This window comes from Bidens hawaiensis, unplaced genomic scaffold, assembly GCF_021521415.1.
Source record: "Bidens hawaiensis isolate Kalapana, Puna unplaced genomic scaffold, B.hawaiensis_p1.1 tig00000142_1, whole genome shotgun sequence".
Lineage (NCBI taxonomy): Eukaryota > Viridiplantae > Streptophyta > Magnoliopsida > Asterales > Asteraceae > Bidens > Bidens hawaiensis.
In genome coordinates this window covers 3061532-3074081 of record NW_027491019.1, presented here as the reverse complement: position 1 = coordinate 3074081, position 12550 = coordinate 3061532, and the positions used below count along the sequence as shown (strand labels likewise).

Here is a 12550-nt window from a genome sequence, read left to right as displayed (position 1 = left end):
TATCCAAATCTTTGACTGTAGGGTCAAAGTCAAATTGATAAGAACAATAAACAGTCAACAGATATTGGATTTACAATTAACACTCAAATCGCGATGAAACAACACGAGTTTGGTATCAATAGACTCGCAATCTCAGCACTAACAAACCCTAATCACCCAAACATACATACATCGCTTTACACAGTGCGTTTGATCATTTTCTAGAACCAATTTATTAGTCAATCGATTAACCCATCATATATTAACAAATTTCAGTGAGATTTGTTGCGTTGGATTCGTTTTTACCATACTCAAATAGATCTATGATTTCTAGACAAAATCTGAACCTAAACGAACAAGTTCTCATTATAACCTACCTTAAACAAGTTGGTTTACGAACACAGTCTAGTCTTGATGTTGTTTTGGTTTGTCACAACGTTCTAGCACCAACGGGTTCGGGTTTCCGCTTTCGGATCTTGGCTCGGGATATAGTATGTTGTTTGTGTGTGTTCTCAAGGTGTAGACAATGGTGTAGAGATGGATAAAAATGGAAAGATTTAGTGTTTAAGGGGTATTTATACTCCCTTAAGCCCATGGACCTAAGGCCCATTCCATCCTTTATTCCATCTTTTTTTAAAATCCAAGCCCGTCCTCTTATAGTTTAATATCTAAACCGATACACAGCACATTTTGAATAAACAAAATTCTCTTTTATTATTATAACCAAAAGTAGGATGTTACAGAATTGAAACATTTTACAAATTTTCCACCTCGTGTTTTTTAAATCAATGGTGTGAGGGCGTCGCGTACGTAATTTACGATAAGAGATTATTGTATCGGATCATATATATATATATATATATATATATATATATATATCAAGGTTATAATAAGAAGCAAATTTCAAGGTTATATAACCTTGATATATATATAACCTTGATATAACCTTGATATATATATATATATATATATCAAGGTTATAATAAGAAGCAAATTTTTTTCTTAAGTAGTGTAGGAAGTGTGTTTTCACCATTAGATCTAATAAAACACACCGCACAATAAACACACTTTCCACATCCACAGTCAGATCAACATATCTAATGTATCAGATTACTTTTTACACTTCTTAGACACCCTTCACTTCTTATTATAACCTCACCCAATATATATATATATACATATATAGGGGTGGGTTATAATAAAAAGAAATAGTTTTCTAGGAAGAGTAAGAATAATTCTAAGCCATTAGATCTATGATCTAGTGGTTGAGATTGGTAGTTTTTAAAATACCAAATAGTTTCCTAGGATCATGGATTTAGACTAAATAGTTTCCTAACTTTAAATTTTATGTTATTCCTACTCTTCCTACAAAACTATGCTTTTTATTTTAACCATTTTCTATATATATATATATATATATATATATGAATATTGTGTAATATTTATCTTTGAAAATCTAGGAATTGAGTATTAATAATAATAATAATAATAATAATAATCAAAAGAAAGTGATAAAACTTGAACAAAATACAAGTAGGAGGACTGTTTGATAAAGAATTTAAATGGAGAATTTATGCAAAGCCAAGGGTTTTTGGTTACTTTTGGAAACTTCAAATGTAAAATGGAACAAAATATAAAGTGTAAGGGCTGTTTGGCAACTTCTTAAAACATAATGATCATTATGTTAACATAAATCTTGTACTAGATTTTGTTACTCTTTATTAAATTACCAAAAATCAATATATATATATATATATATGATTAGGATTATGAGAGAACTTTTTTAAAATTGAGAACTATAAGAATAAATTTGAACCACAAATAAACCCAAAAAAAAAATCATAAAATTAAAAAAAAATACAGAAATCTCAAAAGTAAAAAAACCAAAATTCTTATTTTAACATCTCGGTTTCATAAAAAAAACTCGATTTAGCTAAATTATATACACATATGTATAATATATACATATATGTACATTTACATGTTTTTTGTACACATGTGTATAATTTAAGATAATTGATATTGTACATATGTGTATATTACGTAACTAAAGATTATATAAAATTATACATATGTGTATAATATGACGTTTTTTTTATTTTTTTTATTTTTTTTAGAAAGAATTACAAATTTTGTCCTTTAAAATAAGACGAATTACGGTTCGTGTCCTTTTCTAAGTTTCCTTGCAGGCGGTGTACTTTAAACTTTTTTTTTCTACACGTTATGTCCTTTACGCTAACTGGGATAGAAAAACTCAGTTAAATGCCCTCACGTGAGGCGCATGTGAGGGCATTTTTGTCTTTTCACCTGTACCTGCAACTTCTTCTTCCTCTTTCCCTTTGTTTCTTTAATCTCCCTTTCCATCCACCACCAACAGCCATGAACACCACCACCACCACCACCAAAAAACCACAACCATCCGATCTCAAACCATTCTTTCTTCTCAATCATCACCACTCACCATATTTGTTACTGATTATCTCAACCCCAAACTCAAAATCCCAGCTCACCTTGAAATGGATTATCTCAACCCCATTCAGTTATCGCAAAATCATACCTATTCATCTATTCCTTATCATATTTTTCAACAGATTATCTCCCCTTTGAGTTTGTCCACTGCCACCGTAGCATCATCTACGGCAAGACACCAACGCAGCCACCGCCGCATAGCCCACCACCAAAGTTGACCCATCCACCCTTTCTCTCTCTCCCCGACAACCCGACAACCGTAGCATCATCTACTGGTTCATGGCGACATGAAAGGGTACAAACCCTCTCATTTTCCGGCAACCCTGAGAAGCCGTTTTTGCCAGCGATTCTGGTTATTGTAGTATCTGAAAGCGGTTCCAAGTCCAATCGGACCAGCGGAAGAATGAGTGAAGGAACCACCGTCATGGCTTAGGCAGAAACGAAGGTCAAGATTTAGGTGCCGAAATGGCTCCGGCGGCACAAAGGGTAGGGTTCAGGCGCCGCCATGGCTCGATTAGGGTTTTGTTTTCCAGATCTTAATGGCGTGGTGGTTATTGTCTGCCGGAAACCCTAATTTCATATCCTAAGTGCGATGGTGTGATTGTGGTTGTTCAGTGGTGTGGTGTGGTTGTCCGATTGTGCGACGGAGATGGTGACGGTGAACGGCGATGTGCCGGTGATGAACGGTCGGATTGTTACTGCTCCTATGCCGCTAGATTGAAAGCTGCCACTGTTTGTTACTGTAGGACTCCATGATTATATCTTATTAATTGAGATCTGCAAAAATGAAGAAGAAAGAGGAAGAAGAAGTTGCAGGTACAGGTGAAAAGACAAAAATGACCTCACATGCGCTTCACGTGAGGGCATTTAACTGCGTTTTTCTAACCCAGTTAGCGTAAAGGACATAACGTGTAGAAAAAAAAAGTTTAAAGTACACCGCCTGCAAGGAAACTTAGAAAAGGACACGAACCGTAATTCGACTTATTTTAAAGGACAAAATTTGTAATTCTGTCTTTTTTTAAATGAAACTGAAATATAAAAATTTTGTTTTTTTTACTTTTTTAAAATTATTATTATTTTTTGTTTTATGATTTTTTAAAATATTTTTTCAAATGTGTTTTTAGTGGTTCAAAATAGTTTTCAAAGTTCTCAATTTGCAAAGGATTCTCTTAGGATTCTTATCGTGTATATATATATATATACCCTGACTAACAATCTCCACCACCTATTATTGTCATTGTCATCATTTGACATTCAAGTCAAAACCAGTGGCGGATCCAGGATTTTTTGTCAATGGAGTCCCAATTTTTTCGGTTTACAAAATTTTTCGGGTCGGTCGTTATTCGGGTCGGGTCGAGGCGAGGAACATAATAAAACACGGAACTATGGTGTCATTGGAAACGAGTAAGTAGAAAGAATCTAAATTACAAACTAGATGAAGCATACACTTTTAATTCATACCCGAAAAACATGAACGTAATCTATATATATGGTCTTACATAATTGACCAAAACATGAAAAAATAACTCTAACACAAATAAATGATTAATTATAATATACATACACAAAGTAAATAATAAAAGAATATGCAAAATCCATGTTAACATTATATATGTTGCATGGTGATAATGACTATATGAGAGAAACTAACAAAAAGCACAAATACCCTAACTGAATAACTAAGACTAGGATATTAAAAAAACAACAAAAAAGGAGTATGATGGGGCTTGAACCTACAACCTCTCACAAGTAAAACAAGGGACTTTCCACTGTACCAGTTCAATCTTAATAGTATGGGTTCCAAGTATTAATTTTTATGGGGTCCTTACAAAATTTAATATACCGTCTCTAAGCAATTTTTAAAAAACATCGGTGTCCCGGGACCCCGATCGGACCTATGTGGGTCCACCCCTAGTCAAAACTATTTCCATCCTAAAATTGATTTCACCCTATATTGAATTCAACCAAAAAGCTAATTTCATTCATTTAAACATACAAACCCAAAATAGTATTAGTTTCACCCTTCAAACATTCAAGCCCAATGTTGTTGGTTATGTGATGTTTTCAGATTTCACCAAAAATACAAGAGAAGGATGCAATATACTGAGAGGACAACCGTGGGTTGTGGTGCTAAGGTTTTAGGACAATAATCAGAAGTGGGGTGGCAAAAGAACGAGGACAATAATCAGAAGTGGGGTGGCAATAGCGATTCACCTATAAAAGAACGACATGACGATGAATGTTTTATTTTTAATAATTTGTTTTAATAAATATGAGAGTATAATGGTCATTTAAAATTAATATTTTTCAACTCCAGTTAGTTCGAAAGAACGAAAGTGTCACGGGTTTTCAACAAAGTGAGAACGAAACTCATAGATTCAAAAATTAGAAATAATACTGTAATATATACATACGATATAATTAATTCATAATACCAAATGTCTGCCTGAAAATTGTAAATTTTGGTATTTATAAGCAGCTTTCAAATTGTAGAACCCAAAGTTATAAAAATTTGGTGTTTATAAAAAAGACCCCCAAAAAAGAAGAATGATGTCTTTAAATTGATAGACAAATATAATCACCACAATAGGAACCTCATCATGCATCTCCTTTATATAAGCGAACAAAATATTATTATTAAATGCACCATGCTTCATGGGAACATTGTACCATGAAGATTCATTACCAACTTTTTTAAAAGAGAGAAAACGAATCATTTTAATTATATATTTTTAAATAATAAAATTAATATAAAATTTTGATAAGTGTTTTTTATTTACTTATTTAGTGTTCCACAATGCATGTCCACTATTCCTATTTACGGGACATGTTGCTTCTTCGCCAAATGATATTAACCTAGTGGATGTGAGTATCATGTGTTTATTATTTTATAAATATTAATATTAATGGATGGAGTTAAATAAAAAAAAACTTAAAATCCTAGAAAGGGAGAAATTTATGTACGTATTGTGTTATAAATTTTGGAAATAACTTTTGGAATTTTTTTTTGTGGGCATGATATTATATTGATAAACATCATTTATATTGCAATTTATTACTGTGTTAAAAATCATGCTTAAAATACATTTTATTGTGTTTTAAATTATCACGTTTGGTGTTTAGATTTTACAATATCAAAAATATCCAAAAATCATGCCTAAAATTTAAAACACGTACAATACCTACGTAGACTTATTATACTTCTTAGGATTGTAGGTCTTCTTCTTTTATCCTTGTTCAATATTTTAATAAATAATTTACATATAAAAGAATGTGAAAAGTTAAAAATAAATAGTTTAAAAATGCTTGGTAACTATAAAGCAATATAAATTATAAAAGTATAGGTTATAAAACACAAATCACTTAATTTAATAAGAGTATGGTCAAAATAGTTAGTTTTATGTTTACATATTATTATGTTGTTAATATATTTGTATCCATTTGCAAATCTGAAACATAGTTTCTAGATCGTTGAAATATCGTAGAGATGGGAACAAAACTGGTTAATTGAACTGACCTGAAAATGAGCCGAAATTGAACCGATTTGAGACAAAATATGTAGAAACTGGTTTGGAACTAATTAAAACTGTAGATTCAGAACTAGTTTTTTATTCCCTCTATCGAAATCGGTTTCAAACTGGTTAACCGAATCAAAGACCGGCCAAAACCGGTCAATAACTTGTCAAAAATTGATCGTAATGCCAGGAAACCGGTTTCAACCCGAACCAAAACCGATCATAAACCGGTTTTGACTTTTGTTGATTATGTAGTCATTGTGATGTGATAATATAAAATTTTAGGTACTAAAATAGTTTAATATATTTTATTATTTTTAGTGTGACAAAAATATCACGAGGTATCAAACCCTCATCTTAGGTTTTTGATTATGCTAAACCAATCAATAATTTTATGATTTAATTGTCAAATTTAAGATCTTTTAGGTCTTTTAATATTAGGAAATGTATAGAAAAGTGGGTTTATCAAAAGGTAAACAAAGCACTCAATTCCAAAGAGGGAAAGCAAATCATAATGGAAGAATGAGAAGGAAATCTGGGTCAAAAATTTTGTTCAAACTTTTTACACCCCAAGAAACATAATGTAGCATCATTGAATTATGAGCTTTCTTACATTTTCCTTGTTTAACTATGATTATACCATCCACCCTCACCCGCACTCCCCACCGTTATTTTATTTAATTCCTTTATAAAAGTGAACTTAAATACTTTTGCTAATATATATATATATATGGGAGGGTTATTCTAAAAATAAGTAGTTTTCTAGGAGACTAAGAATAAATCATAGCCAATGGATCATGTTAATCAATGGTTGAAATTTGAAATCACCAATAACCGACATAGTTTCCTACAATTACTCTTTAATCATTATAACCGACATAGTTTCTTAGAATTTTTCTTTCACCTTCATTTGTAATGTCAAATGTCAAAATTTTATTGGTTCTTACAATTCTTAGGAAACTCCTTATTTTTATTTGAGCCCTTTTCTATATATATATGTGTGTGTGGGGGGGGGTAAGGATCTTAAGAGAAACATTTGAAAATTAAGAATTTTGAGAACCATTTCGAACCACTAAAAAAACCCTCTAAAAATATTTTAAAAAATCATAAAACAAAAAATAACAAAAATTTTTAAAAAGTTAAAAAACTAAAATTCTTATATTTCATCATGGTTTCATAAATAAATAAAAAAGTTTCGTATTATACACATGTATAATTTCATTTAATCTCTAGTTACGTAATGTACACATATGTACATTATCATTTACCTTAAATTGTACATATGTGTATAAAAACATTAATAAAATTAAAAAACTAAGTATTATACATATGTGTATAATTTTGTTAAACCGATATTTTTTTTTCAAATTTTTACAACACCATAATGAAAAATTAAAATTTTTGGTTTTTTTACTTTTTTTATTTTCGAGTTTTTTTTGTTAAAGAAAGTGTTTTTGGCGGTCTAAAATGGTTCTCAAACTTCTCAATTTCAAAATAGTTCTCACATGATACTAATCCTATATATATTGGCCACTAGTTTTGTTTTAGGTTTTAAATGCTTAAAAACTAAATAAATAAAGTATAAATCATTCTTTTTCTTCAACTAATATAACTAATAAGGGTAAAGTTAAAATACAAAGGGGTTAATAAATGAGAAGGGTGAGAAGGAATAGGATTATGACACTTGACAATCTTCCCATCAACCTGATTTTAAGAAGGAATGATATTTTTGGAACTTTGTTGGTTTATTTTCTAAACCCAGATCCTTATCAATTTATACCATATACATGACAATCGACCATCAATAAGAATCGATCAACAAATCTAAACAAATTATACATCTTTATCGGTGAAATCAAATCGAAGATTATGAACTCAAGCTATGAAAAATGAAGGATTTGATACGAATTCAGATACAAACTCTGCCATGAACGATGATGGACCTGGTACGATTTTTTCTCCATTTATTTTGATTCAATTGATTGATTTAGTTTAGTTCATCCGATTTTTTAATTCAAAGTGTATTGAATCGATTTAATGTTTTGCTTCAATTTGATAAATCGATTTTTATTGTACTATTTAATTGTCGTTTACAAGTATTGTGCCTTTTTGTAACATCATTGTGTCTTACTGATAAAATAGTTTCTACTAGCATTGTGTTATATTTATATTGAAATTTGTGTATACTTAACAGAGTTTTATTAATTTAGATGTTGGAGTTTACTATGAACTTGGTGATGAACGTGTATCCCCGAGGTTTGGAAAAATATATTACAAACCAGTTGTGAGTCAATCACTTAAACCTGTTATAGGTATGGTGTTTGATTCTGTTGAGCTTGCCTATGGTTTTTAGGTTAGCTTGCTCATGCTAGTGGTTTTAGTGTTAGAAAGAATAGTGCATACACTAATCATGGTCTTCTGAAATTGAAGTATTATGTTTGTTCTAAGGAAGGGTTTAAAAGTGGAAGTGAGTATAGTACATTAGATGATGCAAATAATGGTAAAAGAAAGCGTAGGAAACCATCGAAGAGAACCGGATGCGGGGCACATATGAAGTTTAGGTTGAACGATAAAAACAAATATGAGGTTTATGTTTTTGAAGAAGAGCATAACCACAATTTCATGCATAAAGATGATATTCAGTTTTTAACATCTGCGAGAAGGGTAGATTACGTAAAAAAAAGTTCTATTCAAGCGTTGTCTCAAGTAAATCTAGGGCCTGTTAGAGCGTTTAATATTTTGAAGAGTTTGTATGGTGGTTATGAGCAAGTAGGTGAAACAAAGAATGACTTTAAGAATTTTAAGACGCGTCAAAGTGAATACATTAGTGAATACAATGCGGATATGGTAATTAAACGTCTTGAGAAGAAAAAGAAGCATTGTCCCAATTTTTCATTTGATAACACTATTAAAGAAGACGGGACTTTAGGTGGGTTGAACTGGACTGATGAGAATTCAAAGAAAAGTTACTTGGTTTTTGGTGATATTATAGGGTTTGATGTGACCTATCGATCAAACAAGACTCAAAATTTCATTGTGTCTTTCTTCATTCATTGTGTCATTTTTTTTGTTTTTAACTTTTTGATTTCGTTTTCTTGGTATAATATGGTGTTTGTATTTTTCACCGGTATAGATAACCACAATAGGAATATTACACTTGGTGCTGCGCTTCTTGGATCTGAAACTGCTGACTCATACATGTCGTTATTGAGGGTATATGCTCATGCCTTTGGTTCTGCACCTAAAGTAGTTGTTACTGTCAAGATGCTGCTATGAAGAGGGCTATTCAGGATGTTTTTCCAAATAGCCAACATAGATTATGTCTGTGGCAGATTTGGGAGAAAGTGACTAATAAGGTATTGTTTATTTTGTTTATGTATAGTGTCATATTTATGCATTGTGTCTCTTATTGTTTTTTTTTCTTTTATATACATTGTGTCTTTTTTTATGCCACTCTATCTAAATCGTGTCTTTTTTCATGTTCAAATATTTGTAGGTTGGGCCAGCGACGCCTAATGTTGCTGAGTTCAAAGAAACATTAGCTCAGATTGTGTGGACAAATTCTATTATAACGGATGAGTTTGAAGAGAAATGGCCCTCAATTCTTTCTGAATATAACTTAAGTGATCATGATTGGTTGACTGGATACCTGCATAATATCTACAAGAGAATTTTTCTGGACTTATGCGTACCACGTCAAGATCAGAAAGTGAGAACCATTTTTTTAACCAGTTTTGTAATCCAAGGTCAACATTAGTTGAGTTTTTTAGTCACTTTGAAGCGGCAGTTGAGTCTCAATGGTATGCGTATAGAAGAAATGATCACCACTCTCGATACACCATTCCTGGATTTATGAATCCAACGTTCATTCTTGAGAGTCAAGCTGTAAAAATTTTTACACAGACGATTTTTTTGATCAACAACTGGAGATAGAGAATGGTATTCATAGTTGTGCTAATTCTCATTGTGTAATAATGGTCATTGTGTCTAATTCTCATTGTGTCATACTGGAATTTTTTGGTCTAAATTGAGTGGCTTACTTTTAGCCTTTTATTGTGTTATAATGGTCAATGTGTCATATTTTATATATTGTGTTACAATGATCATTGTGTCATACTGGAATGTTTTTAGTCTAAATGTTAAACATTAAAGAGAAAGAAGCAACAACCAGTTCAAAAGTTTTATTGTGTAATAATGGTCATTGTGTCTAATTCTCATTGCGTCATACTTTTAGCTTTTATACTTCAGCTTTTATTGTGTTATAATGATCATTGTGTTATAATGGTTATTGTGTCTAAATGTTTGTCATAAACCATTCAAACTAATCAATTTTTTCATGGTTATTGTGCCATAAACATAGTGATATTAATATTGACAAATACGATCATACAATGCATGTTTCATATAATATTCGTGACAAACCAAAATACATTCCAAATCTTGTCATAACCCATTCAAGTTTTTTAAAAACAAAGAAAAAGAAAACAAAACAGAACACATACCAACCATACATTCATCTTTTCTTCAATCCACTTCTTTATCCAACCTTTTTAGTAATCTCAACCATACATTCATCTCTGTTCATTTTACTCCTGAACTGATCAGATTTGTTACTCTCATCTGCATCAAAGTCAAACTGTATACAATCGTATTAGATAATGAAAAATATGTAAATTATACACAAAACATATAATACGACCCAAAATGGCAAAATGACACAATGATATGAATTATGACACAATGACACAATGTACTTACAATCATTAGGATATTTCAAAACATATAATGTATAGATTTTTTCCCCTTGTCTTCTCTCCGTCGTTTAAATATGTGACCACACATTTATAACATCGGCATGTAATTCAACTCCTGGCATCAAGCTTTCCATTTCAACTCTTGGCAATGATATAACATCTTTAATCAAGAATATAAAATCACTGAGAAAAAAAACTTATAGCAATTAATAAAGTAACTATAGAAAGATCACTGTGTTAACTTTCATAATAAAATTTAAAAGGTGTCGTACCAAATGTCTTCGGTCCCTGTAGATAAGTAGGATGAAACACTATTCTCAAATTGTGTCCTTTTGTCTGTCATTACAACTTGTCTTCAAACAAACGGAGAGCACAAGGCTTCAGCTAAATTCCTATTTCTTGTAGGTTTTTTTTGGCCCTGTTCATCATTCTGTTGTTACCCATGTTCCTCATTATGTTGTGGTTTTACAATTGAAATTGGTTCGGCAATAATAACATTTTTAACTGGTGATGTAGTCATTTTCTTCTATTTGAAGGATTGTTAAATTCTTTATTGTTTTATCAACATCAACAACTTGTTCAACACCTTCATCTAGTTAAAATATGATACAATCAAAATATAACACGATAGATTATGACACAACGGAATTTATGACACAGTATATACGTACGTACCTTGACTCTATTGTTTAGCCTCATCCACATTTTTCTTTTTCTGTGTTTCCCCTTTCTCAAGAATGTCTTCCTTCTTTTTCTTTCTAGCTTTAAAACTCATCATGTCTTTAACAAGTTAAAATATGACACAATCAAAATATAACACAGTAGATTATGACACAATATATATGTACGTGTCTTGACCCGATTGTTTAATCTCATCCACATTTTACTTTTTCTGTGTTTCCGCTTTCTCAACCATGTCTTCCTTCTTTTTCCATCTAGCTTCAAAACTCATCATGCCTTTAACAAGTTAAAATATGACACAATCAAAATATAACATAATAGATTATGACACAACAGACTTTATGACACAATATATACGTACGTACCTTGACCCAATTGTTTAACCTCATCAACATTTTTCTTTTTTTCTGTTTCCCCTTCTTCAACAATGTGTGCTACAACCTTTTCTTTTAACCTGATATACATTTTTGATATCGACTTTGTTTTCTCAGCAACCATGTCTTCAGTTTTATTCTTTCTAGTTTCAAAACTCATGCTTTCTGAAATCCAGTTAATATATGACACAATCAGTATATAACAATAGACTTTTATGACACAATACATATGTACCTTTAGACGATTTTTTGACCTCATCCACATGGTTCTTATTCTTTTCCCGCCCTTCTTCAACCATGGGTTGTGCACCCTTTTCTTTTCCAGCTTCATTATTCATTGTGTTTTTTGTTGCTCCTACCTCTGATTCTGGAGTTGGTAGTGTTGGTTGAGATAGATGCAAGTCAAAACTTGGGGGCTCAAAAGAGTTAACGAGGTTTCTCTTTTTAATTAATGAAATGGCTTGTTGTTCCATCTGATCAAGCTCCAACATTTTTGATCCACTAACTTCATATGGTGTACTATCTATAGCATTTCTATTTTTCATACCCACGTTAGCTTGCATAACCTAATCTTGGTCGCTTTTGTGAAACTTCTTTACCTAAAGTTCCCATTCGTCCTTTTGTTATCTGATCAACGTACCTTGTGGAAAACGATTAATTCCCTTTTGTAACAAAAACTTAATTTTCTTCCCATGTTCATCAAATTGTTTCAGCTCTTTCTTTAACATATTAGCCAAAATCTGTCAAAAACAAAGACATTATTTTTATTAATTACAAA

The 12550-nt window shown here is 31.3% G+C and overlaps 1 protein-coding gene across 1 annotated transcript; it reads left to right on the top strand.

Moving 5' to 3' along the window:
• The first annotated feature begins 2913 nt into the window (after positions 1-2913).
• Positions 2914-9239, top strand: LOC143575443 (protein FAR1-RELATED SEQUENCE 5-like). The gene is made up of 4 exons (XM_077059846.1): positions 2914-2934; positions 3064-3180; positions 8158-8208; positions 8322-9239. The coding sequence occupies exons 1-4, from the start codon at positions 2914-2916 to the stop codon at positions 9237-9239; spliced, it is 1107 nt and encodes a 368-aa protein (XP_076915961.1).
• The last annotated feature ends 3311 nt before the right edge of the window (positions 9240-12550 follow it).